The sequence below is a fragment of the Trachemys scripta genome, chromosome 5 (genome assembly GCF_013100865.1).
Source record: "Trachemys scripta elegans isolate TJP31775 chromosome 5, CAS_Tse_1.0, whole genome shotgun sequence".
Taxonomy (NCBI): Eukaryota; Metazoa; Chordata; order Testudines; family Emydidae; genus Trachemys; species Trachemys scripta.
Genome location: NC_048302.1, coordinates 134,826,543 through 134,845,207, shown reverse-complemented (window position 1 = coordinate 134,845,207; position 18,665 = coordinate 134,826,543). Strand labels below are relative to the sequence as shown.

Sequence of the window (18,665 nt, the reverse complement as noted above, 5' to 3'; positions counted from 1 at the left end):
CCGCCGAGAGTGAGCCCCACCGGTCCTCCCCCACCTGCCAAATAATGAGCCCTACCAATATTCGCCCCCACCTGCCAGATAGTGAGCCTCACCAGTTCTCCCCACCTGCCAGATAATGAGCTACCAATGACCCCCCCCCGCCTTGCATCTCTATGGTCAGCTGAGGGAAGGAAGGGACGCCGGCCGAGCCCGGCGCTAGCTCCCAACCATAGAGTTGGAGCCGGGCGGAACCGCCCGTTTCCTGTTAGAACTCCTCCCCCAGCCTCGGGAAGTTTCTGCGCGAACGCAGTGCATTGTGGGACCTGAAACCCCCGCTGCTGGAGGAACCGTACGAGACGTTCCGTCAAAATGATGGTGAGTGGGATCGGCGCGGCCCGGCCCGGCCCATCCGCCGCCATCCGCCCCGGGGATCGGCCCTCCCGGCCCGACGGCGGCTCCCCCGCCTCCGGCGGGCTCTGGCCGGCCGTGACCAGCCGTTATTTGTGGGGGATGGCGAGCTCTAGCCGGAGCGGCGGGGATCCGGAGCCGCCGCCCCGCCTCTCAGCGCAGCCCGGCGGCAGTAAGGGCGAGGGGCGCTGCGGCCTGGTCCTGGAGCAGCCCATTGAGAGGGGGGGGTCTTGGGGGCTCCGGACAGCCTGGTTACGGTGGGCGAACGGTGGCCTCGCAGGGACTACCAGTCACATCAGGCAACGCGCGCGACCTTGCTTCCGAGCTGGGGGAGCCAGCGGCGCATTGCATGCTGGGGATTGTAGTGTGTAGGTCGAAACGGCGGGGAAGGTGAAGGAAGCCTCTGGGTCTTACAACTGGTACCCTGTCCCTATGGCTGCTCAAACCATTGCATGCTGGGATCTGTAGTCCTCAGGCTACCTCTCTGTTACAGCACGTGATTGCCCAGTTTGGCTGCTGTGGGCAAGGCGGAGCATGCTGGGAGCCGCAGTCATTGTGGGCCCCACCGTTCTGTTGGAGATGGGTGTGGCTCATTTTGATTCTGACACCTGCTGTCCCCAGGTTGTTCAGACCAGGGGGGCTGCACTGTAAAACTCAGACCTGTCATCTCTGTGGAGGGCACTTAGCCCTGGCTAAGCTTAAGGCAGCCCTAGGAACGTGCAGGCAGAGACTGTTACAAAAGGATTAACATAGAACGTAAGAACGGCCCGATTGGATCAGACCAAAGGTCCATCTAGCTCAGTCCCCGTCTTCCGACAGTGGCGATTGCCAGGTGCCCCAGAGGGAACGAACAGAACAGGGAATCATCAAGTGATCCAGCCCCTGTCGCTCATTCCCAGCTTCTGGCAAACAGAGGTTGGGACACCATCCCTGCCCATCCCGGCTAATAGCCATTGATGGACCTATCCTCCATGAACATATCTAGTTCTTTTTTGAACCCTGTTATAGTCTTGGCCTTCACAACAGCCTCTGGCAAAGAGTTCCACAGGTTGACTGTGCGTTGTGTGAAGAAATACTTCCTTTTGTTTGTTTTAAACCTGCTGCCTATTAATTTCATTGGGTGACCCCTAGTTCTTGTGTTCTGAGAAGGAGTAAATAACACTTCCTTATTTACTCTCTCCACATCGGTCATGATTTTATAGACCTCTATCATATCCCCCCCTTAGTCGTCTCTTTTCCAAGCTGAAAAGTCCCAATCTTATTAATCTCTCCTCATAGGGAAGCTGTTCCCTATCCCATACCATTTTTGTAGCTCCCATGTAGACGTTACCTATGCTAATGTTAGGGGTTCTCCCATTAGCATAGGTAATCCGCCCCCAGAGGTGGTAGCTAGGTCCATGGAAAAATTCTTCTGTTGACCTAGTGCTTTCCACACAGGGACTTAGTTGGCTTAACTAAGCCCCTCCAGTGTGGATTTTTCACATCCCTGAGTGATGTTGTTATGCCCTAATTTTCTTGTGTCGATCAGGCCTCATTATCTGCATTTCGGTTACCACCACCAATGGATACAGCTGTGCTGGTGGCAGCAGCAATGCAAGAGTAGACGGGGCTCAGGTGTTCATACCACGGCGTCATGAAAAATCTCTCAACAAGTTTACGTGACAAAGAGGTAGAAATGCCTTTGCCCATCCACGCTACCTGCCTAGCATTTCAGCACTGCTGACAGCTGTTGCAGTAGTATGGATACTGTGTGCCTAGTGCAGAGTTGAAGCTGGAGGGAATTCATTTCATTGCCTTTCATGCTGTTAAAGGGGGAGGGGCCAGGAATTCAGCCTCTGAGGAGGGTTACAGAACATATCCATGGCAGGTAACCAGATTGAATGTTAACAGGATCTGCTCATTAACCTGCGTTTGTTGAATGATGGTTGTATTCTAGAAGGAAATGGATCCTCCCTGAGTCTTGGTTATCCTTCATGTTAGTTGTAGTTTTCAGACAAATCTAAATTAAGGTTGAATCCAGCTTAGTAATGTAAAGGTTAAAAAAACAAAAACTGCTTACAAGCGTAGTGAACTACATGCATTAGAAACTCAAGAAATTCAAGGTCAAGATTAAATTCAGAAGAAAACCCCCAAACAGCTGAAAAATATGGAAATCCTTAGTTCTAAGACATCCAATCTTCAGATTTATAGAGCCTAAGGCAGGGGTAGACTTTGGTTTCAGCCTTAGATATGGAAGGGGGGAAGGGATAGCTCAGTGGTTTGAGCATTGGCCTGCTAAATCCAGCATTGTGAGTTCAGTCCTTGAGGGGGCCACTTAGGGATCTGGGGCAAAATCAGTACTTGGTCCTGCTAGTGAAGGCAGGGGGCTGGACTCAATGACCTTTCACGGTCCCTTCCAGTGCTAGGAGATGGGATATCTCCATTAATTAATTAATTTATTTTTTATAATTGTTAATTATAAACAGTGACACTCAAATACAATGAAATGATTTCCTAAATTGTTCCCATCAGGAAAAATGATTTATTGAATAATACTAATTAGCTGACCTAGAAAGGTTAAAATATTGATATGCACAGTTATTTTTAGGGCGACTAGTTGGCCTATTAAAATCTGAGCAAGGCATTGGCTAACGTATGTTGTCTTTTCAGCCCACACCAGTTATCTTGTTGAAGGAAGGCACAGATACCTCCCAAGGAATTCCCCAGCTTCTCAGTAACATCAGTGCTTGCCAGGTTATCGCAGAAGCTGTTCGCACCACCCTTGGCCCCCGGGGCATGGACAAACTTATTGTGGATGACAGAGGTACGTATCATGACTTCCTAGTGCTGCCTCTTAACGCTTCAGTGTTACCACATATAAGGCAGTGGCTTTTGACTGACTAACAAATAACGTCCCTGCACGATATGGTACTTCTGTGTTCGAGAAGGGGGGAAAAACCCAAACTAAAGATTGGCTAATTTAGAGCTAAAGTTGATAGTGCACCCTTGTGCCCCCCCGCCCCCCCCATCAAACCACAAGTTAAACCCAGCATTTATAGACCTCATCACGCTTACCTTGCCCCCATTCTCAAGTCAGAAGGGACCATCATGATCATCCGGCACATCGCAGGCCACTGAATCTCATCCACCCACTCCTGTAATAGACCCGTAACCTCTGGCTGAGTTACTGAAGTCCTCAAATCGTGGTCTAAAGCGGGTGGGCAAACTTTTTGGCCCGAGGGCCACATTGGGGTTGCAAAACGGTATGGAGGGCTGGGTAGGGAAGGCTGTGCCTCCCCAAACAGCCTGCCCTGCCCCCTCCCACTTCTCACCCCCTGACTGCCTCTCTCAGAACCACCGACCCATCCAACCCCCCCTGCTCCTTGTCCCCTGACTACCCCCTGCCCCTGACCGCCCCCGGGACCCCACCCCCATCCAACCCCCCCTGCCTGTCCCCTAACCGCCTCCCTGGGACCTCCCCCCAGCCCCTTTCGGAATGCAGCCCTGAGAACATGGGCGGAGCACTCTGGAGGAGCAGGGGCAGCCGCGCGGCCAGAGAGAAGCGGTGCTTCCCCCTTCAAAGTGCCACTTCTCTCCGACCGGCTGTGCAGCCGCCCGATACTCCTCCTGAGTCCTCCGGTCGCGTTCCCCGTGCTCCTGCCACCCGCACCGCCTGCCTGCTCCCCTCCCCCCGCAGTGCAGCCTCCCCCTGTGCGGGGGTGTGTGCCAATGCTGAGCTGCCCAAGTGCCTGGCCCTGGGGCCCCCTGTTGCGGGGGGGCATGCCAGGGCACCCTATCTTCACCCCTGAGCCGCGCCGCCCGGGTGGAGCCAGCCGTGCTGCCGGCACGGTGAGCTGAGGCTGCAGGGGAGGGGGGACAGCAGGGGAAGGGCCGGAGGCTCAGGAGCTGGGCAGGACGGTCCCGCGTGCCGTAGTTTGCCCACCCCTGGTCTAAAGACTTCAAGTTACAGAGAATCCACCATTTACACTAGTTTAAACCTGCAAGTGACCCGTGCCCCAGGCTGCAGAGGAAGGCACAAAACCTCCAGGGTGTCTGCCAGCCTAACCCGGGGCGAAATACCTTCCTGACCCCAAATATGGCGAGCAGTTAAACCCTGAGCATGTGGGCAAGACCCACCAGCCAGACATCTGGGAAAGAATTCTTTTTAGTAACACAGAGCCCTCCCCATCTAGTGCCTCATCACTGGCTGTTGGAGATATTTGCCTCTCTTGTTATGAACCTGTCTTCAGCCAGAGATGGCCTGCAGTGCCGAGTTGTTTGGCTCTTTATGGATGTGCTGTGCCTGAGCAGGGAGTGAACTGACATTGCTGAACTTATTTTCTTTTGTTTCACAACTAAGCCCAGGTGTCTGTGGTAGAGAGAGAGAGCCTGATGCGAGATCTGAGGCCTGAACCAGAGGCTGTGAACCAAAGTCAGGCCATGTATTAAAGCAGATGCTTACAAGTTCACTGTCTAGTACATGAACTTGGCAAAGTTGCTGCTAGTGTACTAGGCACTGGATATTTACGTAAATATATTCCAGCTAGTACAGCTACATCCCAATCTAGTACAAGATAAGATGGCTTGACAAAATAATGAATACGAATGTTTTGTCCAAAATATCAGGAACAAGGGGAGGTAAAAAATAGATGTTATGAAATACGTAAGGTGGTATGCAACTTGTTAATCTCAGTCTGTAAATGTTGGGCTACCTCGCCTTAACCCTTTGTCCAACCGAGAGGGCCGCAGAAAGTCCCACTGCTGACTGAGCTGAGTCCATTGTAATGAGCATGCATGTGTTTGTGTACCTGAGACATAGATTCAGGGAGCTAGTACTGTGCTTCGTTGACAATAAACTTGGCCGAGCACCTTCTCCACTGAACCAAGTCTGTGGTCTTTCTTTGAGTAACATCTGAATGAGCAGACTGCATTATCTGCTGTTAGTAGTGAGAACATTGGAGCTCCAAGGACAGAAGCGCTCAGGTCCTTTCCAGTTCTAGGAGATAGGATATCTCCATTAATTTAAAAAACATAGTACTTGGTCCTGCTAGTGAAGGCAGGGGGCTGGATTTAATGACCTTTCAAGGTCCCTTCCAGTTCTAGGAGATAGGATATCTCCATTAATTTAAAAAACCATAGTACTGAGGCAGCCTTCAACACTTAACAACATTTCCTTCTATGAAAAGTTATTGCATTAACGCACTGTGGCAATTTCCTGTCCTTTTCATCTGATTTGTAGGCAGTAGTCAGTCGCTTTCAACTTGTGGGAATGTGTGGAAATACAGCAGAGATCATGTTCCCAATGCTGTTGAGGGACAGTCATTTGTCTGAAGAAAAGCTGTCTTCAATGAAGATTTAGGGCTTCATTCTCTGCTCATTGAAGTTAATGGCAAAGCTCATGGTGCAGGAATCAGGCATTTAGAGAATTTTGGAAACCTTTCTATCCCAGTAAAAGCCAGGGGCCCAATTTTTCCTGAAAAGGAAAATAGAGTGAAGCAGAGTGAGGCTTCCTGGTGTGTTAAACTAATCAACATATTAATCTAACTGGCCTTGAGTTCTAAATAACTCCCTCAGATGCTGGAGTTAACACCTACCTTTGGAGCGTGAATGCAGGTGTCTTCAGTCAGGAACTTTGGACTTAACTCTTTTTCTAAAACCATAGGGAAAGCAACTATCTCAAATGATGGCGCCACAATCCTGAAACTTCTTGATGTCGTCCACCCTGCTGCTAAGACATTAGTGGACATTGCCAAATCTCAGGATGCAGAGGTATGAATGTGATCAGCTGTGCTTCTGAAGCATAAACCCATGAGGACAGAGGAAGCGTACTATGAAATGCTGGGATACCAAGTGGGGCCTTGTGTGTTGCTCAGGTCTCTGGAAGGCGCTGGCAGCATAAGTGTCTAAGTCACATGTCCATGTTTGCGTTCAGAGTATGTACACCTCATGCTTAAGGATGGGATGTCTTTCTGAAACTGCTGTGCTTTTTGGGTTTGATGATCTTGTGCTAATGTAGAACCTTTAAGATGTGATAGTGATGTGAACAAACTGCGTTGTGGTGTTGCAGGTTGGCGATGGCACGACCTCTGTGACTATGTTAGCTGCAGAATTCCTGAAACAAGTGAAGCCCTACGTGGAGGAAGGTGTTCATCCTCAGATCATCATCCGGGCCTTCCGCACTGCAACCGAGCTGGTAGGGAAATGCATGGGCTAGTGGGGAGTCTGTTTGTTACCACAAAATTGCATAGTTGTCTAGAACATCTTGGACGGTGATTCTGGCAAAAAATCATCTCTAAAGTGGATTGGGGGCTGGGGAGAGTAGCATGAGCAGTAACAATCCCTTCCACCCCACTGCAAAATATCAGCTGGATTCTTTAAAACACAACAGCAGCCAGTAAGCCTTTATGACTTTAGATCTCATCTCAGTTGTTACTACTAGGGACTTTATAATGGCTTCTTTCTTAGCCTCGCCGAATGTGGGAGATCTGACTTAAAATGCCCAAAGACTCACTTCAGGGTCCTGTCCCAACATTGTCAGAACAGTGTTTTGGAGGGAGCATGGGGGAATGTAGTCCTTTTAAAAAGGAAGTGAAAATAGTTTACTCCCCCATCCTCTGCGTCCATAGGAATTTTGCTTGCACTTAAAAGTGCGCTTGAGTTACACACATGGCTTCAGCATATCTCATCTGCATCTAGAGCTGGCTTCCTATCACTGCTTGAGCAGTTCCAGTGATAGTCTAGATCCTGGGTTTCTTGCCGAGCAGCGATGTTTAAGGAGATAGTTCTTGATTACTGGTGGAAGCAGTAGAGTAGCTGAAATACTTGGATAGCAGTATTCTTAGCCAAGATGGTTAGTGACGCAACCCCATGCTCTGGGTGTCTCTAACTCTCCAACTGCCACAAGCTGGAACTGGACGACAGGATGGATCGCTCAGAATTGCCCTGTTCTGTTCGTTCCCTCTGAAGCATCTGGCTGTGGCCCCTGTCAGGGATAGGCTACTGAGCTAGATGGACCATTGGTCTGTCCCACTAGGGCCATTCTTCTGTACTTAAAATTTCAACTGCATCAAAAGTAGCAATGAAGGTTGATATACAAATACAAGAATCTGCCGCAGGGCTGATCACATTCTTAAATGTGAGTCACTAATTTCAGCGACTGGCTTTTGTTTTGACAGGCTGTAAAGAAAATCAAAGAGATTGCAGTGACGGTGAAGAAGGAGGATAAAGCGTAAGTCCCCATTTGAGTTTGAGAAGCCTGTATTGTGACTAGGTGGTATCTCCGCCCCAGTAAGTGCCTGTTGATTCAGAGGCATTTTAAAGTTGTTTTTTGCTGAACTTTATGTGATCCTGGGTTGAAGATTCCAGGCCAAATTCAGATCTGGGATCAGCAGCTGCAGCCACAACTAGATTTTGCTCTGAATTTGGAATCTGTAGGTCTGCCGAAGAAGATGCTGTGCTCTCTCTCCAAGGCTGCTACTTCAGAAAAGTATCTAGGCCGTTGTTCGCCAGCTTGGGTGCATAATGCTAGGCGCCTAAATAAATGGCCTGCTTTTTCACACTGGGTACTGAACCACCTCCAGCTCCCGCTGAAATCAGCAAGAGTCTTAGATGCTCAGCATGTCTCTGAAAATCAGGCCACTTATTATGTGCCTCGCTCTATGTACCCCTGTGGGCAGCCGTTGTCCCTAATGAACTGAGCTGCTCTAACGAGGAGGGAATGTTGCACACTGAATGGTTTTTATCATTCCTACTGACTGTGGGGGAAGCCCTTGCACATCCGTCAGTGGATGCAAAATACAGTCATTCTGGTAACCGTTAGTAAACATAGCAGTGAGTTCAGGTCCCTCCTGAGTTCTGTTTCCTGCCCTCTTACAACCTCTAACAAGTAGCGTAAGCCAAAGGTTTCAAAATGGCCCCTAGTTTGGGTGCCCCATGTGAGATCCTCGGGGTCTGTGTTTCAGAACAGCTGAACGCTGGTGGCTTCCGTGGACTTTGGTTGGAGTTGTGGGTGCTGAACACTTCTGACATGTGGACCCATGGTCTCTGAGGCGGAGCTCTGTAAACTAGAGAGGCCCTTTTTGAAAAATTGGGCCTTAAACACTGTGTGCCTCCGTTTCCCTCTCTGTAAAAGGGGGTTAATGCTTCCTCATTTGGGCTGGAGGGGGGAGTGAGGCTTAAGAAATGCATATGAAATTCTTTGCGATCTGGCAAAGGGCACTAAGACGTGCAAGATGTGACTTGTCTTTTCTCTTGCAGCGAGCAAAGACGTCTGCTGGAGAAATGTGCAGCCACAGCCCTCAACTCCAAGCTGATCTCCCAGCAGAAGGACTTCTTCTCCCGGATGGTGGTAGATGCCGTCATGATGCTTGATGAGTTGTTGCAGCTCAAAATGATTGGAATAAAGAAGGTGCAGGGAGGTGCCCTGGAAGTAAGTTCTATCTGAGTCTCCTGTTAGCACAGAGGAGTTCTTAGGGTTTGTCTACACAGCAAAGAAAACCCCATGGCTGGCCTGTGCACATCCCTTAGAGCCCTAATCATTTGCTCCTACTCTTGGGTATGAAAACCCTGGCACAGACATCCCCCACACTGGCCAATGGTTCCTTGTTTTGCCTTCTCTCTGTAATTCCCCACTTCAGTTCGCAAACAGGCAGGAGTGGGTAGGGTTGTGTTTCTTTGTACACCTACTGTCCAGATCTCTACAGCACTGCCTTTTTACAAAGCGGGTGTGCAGTGCTACCAGTGATGGTAGTGGTGACTTCTGTGTTTCTAGTTTTCACTATACCCGCTTCATGCGGGGATGAAGGACTCCACAAGGCAGTGGAGAAGTTGGGTCTTCAGCCATTATCCAGGTGGTAGTTCTTACATTTCTTTGGTTCCAGAAGTAACTAACATCCTTGCTTACATACTGCAAGGGGACTCATCCTGAATTGGCCAGGGGGAATGGACTATATGAGCTGCGAAGGGTTGTCCATTTCCATTTGTTTGCCTAGGTTCTTATACGGTGCCCGTCACCATGGTATCTGACCACCTGTGGTACATAGTATTAAACCTACGTACCTCGATAGAATACAGTTCCTGGGGTAAGAGGTGGTTGGTGCTGTCTCAGTCTCTTTTATATCTTAATCCCGTGTAGATGGTGGGTTAGGTGGCATATCTCCACTGAAAATTGGAGCCTGTACTAGTGAATTGTTATTCTGTGGTTGTTTCTGCCTGTAAATACTTCACACAAACATTTCCATGGAGGAAAGAGACGATCACTACGCCATTATCTTACCCAGACAGATTGGTTCTGCATGCACCTAGTCATAACTGAGGGTCTGCTAGCATTTCAGAGAGTCCTCAGCTGATTTCAGATGGGAGAGACCATCCTGTTTCCTTACTTTCTAAGGAAAATCAGTTCAGCTGTTTCTGGCAGGAGCTACAGAGAATGGAAGCTAGTTTTATCAGATGCTGTTTGCCATTGATTTGGTTTTGAAGTTTTGAGGATAGTTTTCCCCCCCGATGGCCGTTTTGATGGGTTTAGCAGGGCAGGTCTTTGAGCCTGAGGATAGTGCAGCATCCTGCTTTCCAGGGTGTCGGCTGAACTCTTGAGGTTACTCCTCATCCAGGCTGTGTGGAGGTTTTGGGTCACCTTGGGGGCCATGCTCATGTACCCTAGGGAAGGCTTTTGTGGCAGCCCCTCCTGGTCACAATGGACGTGCTGTGTCTGGGTTCTGAATGCTCAGGATAGGAGCTGCCGGCGTGTTTGCTGAGTTTGGGGAGAGACAGGAGGTTGTTGTAACTCAAGGGCTGGAGCTGTGCCCTGACTCCTCCCAGAGGGCAGGAGAAGGGAGTGCTGTAAAAGGAAACTGGCATTTTTCTGAAGGCCTGGTGCAAGCCCCGGTCTAATAACCTTGAGACTATACTTTCCTGGGGTAGTTGACCCTGCAGGAAAGCCTGCCTGGGAGAAGTCCCCATGGTAGCTAGTGGATTGTTAGAAAGATGTAGTAAGGGAAAGAATGTGACATATGACTTTTTTCCAACATGGAGTGTTAAAAAGATTCCACCCTAGGGGGCAGCATTGGGCAAGCCAGTCTCATGTGCCTAGCAGCTCCCATCCCGAGATTGCTGTAATCTAGAATAAGGCAAGAAAAGATCAAGTTTAGGGAGGTGGTTGAGCAGGGGTAGGCATCTTCAAAGGGTACAAACGGCAACGGCATCAGAGAGAGACTGGAGAGCGCTGTCTGTTAAGCCTGAGTTTTTGTATAGTGCCTTTTGCGATGGTATCTTGTGTGCTGGGAAGGATCTGTTGGGAGAGGGTGGTTTCCTGGGCAGAGGAGAGAAATGTCTGCCACTTGGGTTCTGTAAGGGTGGGTTAACCAAAAGAAACAGCTGGCGGAGGGTAAATGGCGCTTTGACTTGTACACTGATTCTGAAGCAGGGAGTCCTCCTGCAAGAGCTCGTTAACCCTGCCTGGCTAACCCCCAACATCAACCCCCTTCTTTCAGGAGTCCCAGCTGGTGGCCGGAGTTGCCTTTAAGAAAACGTTCTCTTATGCCGGGTTTGAGATGCAGCCGAAAAAGTACAAGTCCCCCAAGATCGCTCTGCTGAACATCGAGCTAGAGCTCAAAGCAGAGAAAGACAATGCTGAAGTGAGAGTCAACAACGTGAAGGTAAGAGCTGAAGGGAAAGATCGGGACCGAAACGAACGTGCATTTCCAATGCAGAATGAGGCTTCTCTGATTATTTCGGAGCCTCTTCTAAACCTTCTGGTGGAGGAGAGCTGCTGTTCCCTCCTGGATGGGGTTGGCCTGTTGCCCTTCCACACGTAACTATTACTGCACTCTGTATCCTTGTCTTACCAGCTCGGATTGATATGCATCATTGGCTTTATTTAAGGTCCATGTACCTGGGCAGGCTGTTCCACCTGAAACCCAGCGTGCCATCCCCCGGCTGAGTTGTCCCTGCCCAGTCTGAAAAGGGCAGTACCACTCTGTTTTTCTCTACCCTAGTAATTCCCAAACTTGTTCATGCCACGTCCCCTTTGGACTCACCTCTGTTAATGTGACCCCAGTGGTCTGAGATAGAGCCATGACCCAAACCCAGCGGGACCTGACAACAACCTGTACAAGGTCAGGCCAGAAAACAGCCGACCTCCCTTGGGCTCGGCTCAGCTCTCCCCCTGCTGCCCCTGGGATTGGTGCAGCAGCAGCTGAGAGCCCCATTCCTGCTAGTCGATGTCACCTTGCTGCACTGTCCTGTGTGCGCTGCAGAGCCAGCGCTGTCCCCGCACAGCGCCCACAGTACAGCGAGGCAGCGGTAGCCACATCTTGTGACACCCCCTGTGCTCCGGGGGGGGGCGGGGTCATGACCCACAGTTTGGGAAACGCTGCCTCTAGCCCATGGCTCATGCTGCATCTATTCCAGTGACCGGCCCTCTCGATAAACTGGAACGGAGCAATGTCCTGTGTGCTGATTTTCATACATGTGTGGAAATCACTAGAGCGTCACATAGTTCATTGAAACAAGGTGATGCTTTTACCCACTGGGCATGTATAGCTTCTGATAAATACAGACGCCGTACACTTTGGCCCCCTCATCACATGGGAGGAAGCTCAAGGCAAAACCACCGGGAGACAGTGTTAGGGCTGAGAATTTAATTTAGGGCTGAGTTCCTAATTTTTGGTTCCCACAGCAATTGGGGTCACTCGAGGTCGCCTTGCATTTTATGTGGGAATAGAGGGGTTAATCTTGGTGTCTTGGCCATGTTACAGTCTGGGTAATTACTCAGTTCCCCATAAATTCTCCAGGCCGTCCCAGCAAATAATGGTTTTCTTTACTTTCTGTCCGGAATGGTTCTATAGCGTTGCTGTGCCCGGTTTAAACCCTTGCCACCTAGCAGTGGCTGCATTTTAGTGATGGCTGGAGTGACTCTTTTGTGTCTGGTTGGTAAAGTGTGAGCCCTATGGAAAAGCACAAGATAATATCAGTCGCTATTTGCATTCTTCTCTGTGGTAGTGTATTCTATATTAGTTCCTTGTGCTAACTGCATTAGACAGTCTCCTGTCCTTTCTATAAATAACACTCAGATATTTGTACAACCCTTCCTTTCTCCTCCCCATTAATCACCTGTTATCAAGATACATTGAGCTGTCACTGTCTTCCTGTTAGTTCCTCCAATCCCTTTATCTGTTAGTCATGCTGCTTTGAGCTTTGTAACATTCTCTGTCTCCTTATAAAAATGAGTGACCTAAAATTGCCTGTGAGCGTGTAAAGCGAACATCTTTCCAAGGCTGCATAAAGCAGCATTATCCCTGCCTTTTGTCTCACAAGGGATCTCCCTGTGCAGGTAACCTACAATGGCATCTGCAATCCTTTGTAATGAAACTGTCTCTGATTCTTTTCCGCTAGGATTACCAGGCCATTGTGGATGCAGAGTGGAGCATCTTGTATGACAAGTTAGACAAAATCCACAAGTCGGGAGCCAAAGTCGTCTTGTCCAAACTTCCGATTGGTGACGTAGCTACTCAGTACTTTGCAGACAGGGACATGTTTTGTGCTGGTCGAGTTCCGGAAGAAGATCTCAAAAGGACTATGATGGTAACTTCGATTTTTGTAATAAAGGGTTTAGATTTGCTATTAATCCTTCAAGGCTTTTTCCACTCCCTCCCTACCCTGTACTGAACTGTGAGCCAGTGGTTCTCAACCCAGGGTGTGTGAGTACCCCTGGGGGTACTCAACTCATTTAGATCAGTGTTTCTCAACCTGGGGTTGCAGCCCCAAGAGGGGTCATGGGACAGGTTTGGGGAGGTTGCAAGCGGGGGAAATGCCTGGAGTTGCCTGTCTGCTGGCCAGATCACTCGTAAAGCACGGCACTAACAATGCAGATGGCATGAGGAAAGGGACGTTACGAGTGAAGATTTAAAAATACCTTTTAAACCATTTGATGCTTTGCTAATACACGGAGGAGCATATTAAAAGCTGTACTGTACGGGGGATTGTGCCGTAGTGGTTGGAATAGGACTCCTGCCGTCTTTTTGCTGACTTTACTACTGTCATTTGGTGGCTTTGAGCAAGTCACTCAGGCTGGGATTTTCAAAGGAGCCTGAGGGATGACATCCCAGTGGGAGATTGGGAGTTCAGTGCCCTTCTTACACGTTCTTTACCTGTACCTCAGTTTATCCATCTGTAAGTGGGTGGGATATTTAACCTCTGTCACTGGACGGGTGTCTGGTAAACACAAGCGAAAGGATCTCTGTCAGTGCAATGTGATCTGTCTACTGCTTCGGCCTGCTCTGCACCCAGTGTTTGTACCAGTAGAACCCTGTCGTTTGTGAGGAGGGGGGTTTAACTGATTCAGTTACGCTGGTGTAAGTCAGGTTTTCCGAGCCCTTCATTTAGGGGCTGTGCTGCCCCTGGCACGTCTGGTCTCTTTTGCTGGTCGCTTCTTAAGCCTTCTCCTGGGGGTGGCTACAGCCCAGGCTGCTCCGGGCCTGGGAGTAGGAGGTCACAGTCACGGCAGCCGGTTACAAGGCTCTGCGACTATGCTGTCAGTGCAGAACAGTAACTTGTCCCTCTGCTGTTACACTAAAGCCACCTTGTCTCTTCTGTACGTTGCAGGCCTGTGGTGGGTCTATTCAGACAAGCGTTGGTGCCCTGACAGATGATGTTCTGGGACGGTGTGAACTCTTCGAGGAGACCCAGATTGGAGGAGAGAGGTAAATATACCGTAGCTTGAACTGTTCATTGTAATGTGGCACTTTAATTTGTGTTGGAAGGTTACTGCTGTAACAGTAAGATTTCTGACAGGTAAAGTGCTAACCTGGTGAAATCTCAGCATGTTTGAGTATTTCTCCATGTTTTGGCTTGATGTCTGGCCAAGCGTATCACACCTCCTCACGCTTCTTGAGGGCCAGTGGACTTAATGTAGTGTCTTGTATGTACATAGTGACTTTCATCCCAAAGGCTCCTGCAGCGATGTGCAAACAGTATATAGGCATCCCTTCACCCGGCACCGAAATGCAGCCCCTTCTGGGGTTGAGTGGGGGAGCTGTGTTAACACCCCACAGCAACATTGTACATCAGCTAGTACAAAAGCTTAATACCATACCTCAGTGGGTTTTTAGCGTTTTCATCCTGTGGCCCATCTCGAGGGAGAGAGCCAATGGGGACCAACTCCCAATAGCCTAACCCCCTCTGGCTGTTTGTTTCTCCCCACTTTGTCCTGTGGGGCCCCAGGAAAGTCTTTCCAGATAACTGCTTCAGCACAGACTCGGGTTGGGGGGAGTACTGGGTATTTGCGGGAGAATTTACGTCCCATTCATAGACTAATCTGGCCCTCCCCTGTTTCGCTGGAGATTCAACAGGGTCACAGTACAAGGTAGAAGGGCTGCAGATGTGTTTAGCTTTGGAAAGGAATCTCTCTCTTGCCAGGTCACCCACAAAGCACCTTTCAAAGCTGTCTAAGGACTTGTCTAGATGAACACTTTGTTCGCAGAAAGTTGGGGGGGTAAGTCTGCCGCGCGCTAGCCTGATGCACGTCGTTTGGCCATGCATTAACAGTTCTCTAGTGTGTTTTGATTGCTCCCATTTCCACGCACGCTATGTCAGAACACATTACAGAACTGTTAGCATGTGACGGCAGGGTCTGCAGTCAGTCAGCGTGTGGCACACTTACACCCCGGCTTGCTGCAAACCACGTGTTTGTGTAGGTGAGCCCCAGGTGCTGGTTATCCTGGCAGTGCTAACCCTTGACATGCTCTGCTCTCGGCAGGTACAACTTCTTCACAGGCTGTCCAAAGGCCAAGACTTGCACGCTCCTGTTGCGAGGAGGTGCAGAGCAGTTTATGGAAGAGACTGAGCGGTCCCTGCATGATGCCATCATGATAGTCAGGAGAGCAATCAAGGTATGGAGGAGCTGGAGACGGTGCCCAGCTGTTTACATTTGCCATAGGCTGGGGGTTTTGTTTGAAAGGCCCTCGCAGCCTGTCTAGGACCCGAAACTTACCTTCCTTAGCAAGGAGGTAAATCCCGTGCAGCACCTGGGGCGGAAGGACGTTTTGGGAAAGTGTGTGGGACAAGGAAAACGTGAACGTGTTTGTTCAGGGGCGGAAGGATCCTGCCATCTCAGGAGAAGCAATACTGTGGGTCTCCACTCCCATAGTGCAGTGAACGGAAAGCTGGCCAGTGTCAAAGGGACAGTTCCCAAAGTAACACAGGCCCCTGGAAGCCAGCCACCCTTGACCACTGTCTGGCGTTCTCCTCTAGCACAGCCTTGGAGGCTAGAACTGCCCTCTGCCCAAACGGGGCGTGTGTGCACTAACCCCAGTCAGCTGAGTGATGAGGAATCCGCTGCGGTAAAGAATGGCTCTTCCATTTGGTTCGGATGGTGCCTTAGCAGAGTATCCCTGACACACTTGCCTGCTTCTCTCTCATCTTCCTTCAAGGCTTTTTTCACTCCCGCCCTGCCCCACACTGGACGTAAGCCATCGGCCCCCTCCTTGAAACGCCTCCTGGTGACTCTCCGAGCAGCTAGCCAACTGATATGAGTCAGGGCTAGGGTCACTGGGACAGTGATATTTATCTGTATCTGCGTGTCTGTTATCCCTCTCCCCCCCTTCACGTGCTTGTCATCTTTGATAGCTTGTGGGCATTTCTGGATAGCACGTCACGCGTCTAGCTACCGCTGTGTTAGTATACGTTGAGGTAAGGCGTTCTCAGAGCACAGGCGCCTTGTGGGGCATAAGAGGAAACAGTTGAGGATTTTGAACCATTTGCTTCTAGCAAAGACTCCTCAATCTGTGATTTACCGAAGGAAATGCAGGAGAAATAGCTGGTAGCCGCACTCGGCAGCGAAGCGATTGCTTAGCAAAAGCAGCACTTCAGGCTTGTGCCACCTCTTTGACCACTTGATGGAAGTGAAAGTAACTTCATTCACTACTAGTCAGGTCTGTGTCTGGCCTGAGAGAACGTGGAGCTGGAGAAAAGGCACCCATGTGTGTCAGTGGCAGGGTAAGCTCCCCTTCCAGAGCATCTCCTCCCAAGCCTGGAGGAGCCTCTGGCCCTCTGCAGAAACTACCCGCAAAGCTGGCAGGTTGTCCTGACGGTAGTGGTGGCTTGCGAGATGTGGACACTCCAGATCCAGAAATGCCATCAACCAGATCTGTAACAGGTTAATTTCGTGTCCTGGGCTCTCTCCTCTATTCAGTAACGGTTTCAGTATAATTGTTGTATTTGGAGAAAGGTAATGGAACGTTTTACTCTTGCTCCGTTTCAGAACGACTCCGTTGTTGCTGGCGGTGGGGCTATAGAGATGGAACTTTCGAAATACCTCCGGGACTACTCCAGGACCATTCCAGGCAAACAGCAGTTGCTGATAGGCGCTTACGCTAAAGCCCTTGAGATCATTCCACGCCAGCTCTGTGACAATGCCGGCTTTGATGCCACCAACATTCTGAACAAACTGAGAGCCAAACATGCACAGGTGGGCTCGCCCCCTTGAACGAACCCGTTTCCGGGAGAACGGAGAACACTGCATTTCTGAAGCATGCAGAACAGAGCAATAATACAATTGTAACTGTTTCAGTTGCCGCCTCTTTGATTAAGTCCTGTGGTATTTTTTCACATGCAATGAGACATCTGCTGCTGGTCATAAAGAGAAACTATTTTCCTTTTGATCGCAGTGTTGGGGTGACATTTTTAGAGCTGCTGCTGGGGTTTTGATTTGCTTTTTGAAAAGGCATCCCTTGTCAGGAGAGAGTCTTCTATTTCAAACCTTAAAGTGATGGGTTATAAAAGTTGATAGTGCTTTTCCAATGAAATGCAAACCTGGCCAGATTCCAGTTCAGACAATTATATGTTGCCTCCTTAAGTGCCCCTGGAACTTTCACTTGACTGCAGTATTGCTCTTCCCTTCCTAGCAAACGGTTGGGCAGTGTTTGTGATCTTTGCCATGTCCCACCCCAGAGATGACTGCATCTAAGCAGTGTTAGCCATGAGGTTGATAGTGGGGGAGAGTTTGTAAAATGCTATATAAAAGGTAAGTGATTGCACCTTTTGGTTAGGAAACATGCAGTCTGTGCCCAGTGCTAGGAGCTGGCAATTTCTGAGATCTGGTGTGGGGGACACTTTGATCTCTCTCCATTAGCTTCTCTGTACATTAAGTGGTGTGAATGCCAGAGACGGTGTGGGGCATAGTTAATGGTTTGTAATGCAATTGGCAGATGGAAAGTGCTAAGAGCTAAAACTTCCCTCAAGCAAGACTCTTTCTGATTGCAAGTGAGGTTAATGAGGAGGAGAATTGCTGTCCCCTGCTGTACGTTGGCACATAGGAGTCATCTCCCGTCTCCCTGTCCTCTTGTCTACATTTTGCTGTGTAACTGACCCTTCCTCCTGCTGTCTTCCGCAGGGAGGTATGTGGTACGGCGTGGACATCAACAACGAAGATATCGCCGATAATTTTGAAGCCTACGTGTGGGAGCCGGCCGTTGTGCGCATCAACGCTCTGACGGCGGCATCTGAGGCTGCTTGCCTGATCGTGTCTGTAGATGAAACCATCAAGAATCCCCGTTCTACAGTAGACGCCCCTGCTGGTGGGCGGGGCAGAGGAAGGGGCAGGCCACACAACCACTGAGAACATGTCTTTTAGTCAGTGTCGTATGACGTGGGGCCCAGGGACGACACTGGTGGCTACTATCTCCTAAAATATCCCCGTTTAAAGAAGAATTGATGCCGAGCTTCTCCTAATTTACAAACCATTTACCACCTGGCTACTTGATGGGTTTACAGCCAACCGAGAGAAACCAAATCGGGGTCGATAGCAGCAGCCTCTTGCGGAACCCTGGTCCCCACGTCTTCTAGACAGCACTGGTCCCACTCTAGGCTCTTGTCCTTCCATTAGGAAGCCGCGCTGTATGGAACTCGATGCAGTGTTGGCATGGGGCAGTTCGTGATTGTATTTATTGGTTTTCCTATTGGAGTTTTGAACCGAGACACAAACACAATAAATAGTTACAAGCACCTTGTGGCTAGCTGTGGATTGTCTTGTTTTTCTCTGATTAGAATCTGCTTCGATGGGGAAACACCCAGGGTGCTTGTAGGATTCTTCAAACATCCTCTGTTTCTGTGAAACGCTGGCAGCCCTGTGCTTTAGTTGGCAGGATCTCGATTTGCCTGAGTTTAGTAACCCATGAAATCCTCTGTTTCAATGAAACCCCATTTAGGGTAAATGCTATTGCAGCACAGCTGATATGTCCTGGAAGCCTGTCTGATTGCCACTGGAAAGCTGTAACGTGTGGATGACGCCGTCCCTCTCATCTCTT

At 49.6% G+C, this 18,665-nt stretch overlaps 2 protein-coding genes across 2 annotated transcripts in view; one reads left to right on the top strand and one right to left on the bottom strand.

Moving 5' to 3' along the window:
• PRADC1 (protease associated domain containing 1) overlaps positions 1–94 on the bottom strand; it is a 13,191-nt gene extending 13,097 nt beyond the window's left edge. The window contains exon 1 of the mRNA XM_034771166.1: positions 72–94. The gene's annotated coding sequence lies outside the window, so the exon portion shown is untranslated. The remainder of the gene's footprint in view (positions 1–71) is intronic.
• A 139-nt stretch (positions 95–233) lies between these two features.
• CCT7 (chaperonin containing TCP1 subunit 7) lies at positions 234–18,370 on the top strand. The gene is made up of 12 exons (XM_034771162.1): positions 234–354; positions 3,037–3,190; positions 6,029–6,135; positions 6,434–6,559; positions 7,542–7,594; positions 8,623–8,794; positions 10,854–11,018; positions 12,757–12,945; positions 13,966–14,063; positions 15,119–15,251; positions 16,622–16,828; positions 17,753–18,370. Exons 1-12 carry the CDS (start codon positions 349–351, stop codon positions 17,975–17,977), a joined length of 1,635 nt encoding a protein of 544 aa, XP_034627053.1. The 5' UTR covers positions 234–348; the 3' UTR covers positions 17,978–18,370.
• The last annotated feature ends 295 nt before the right edge of the window (positions 18,371–18,665 follow it).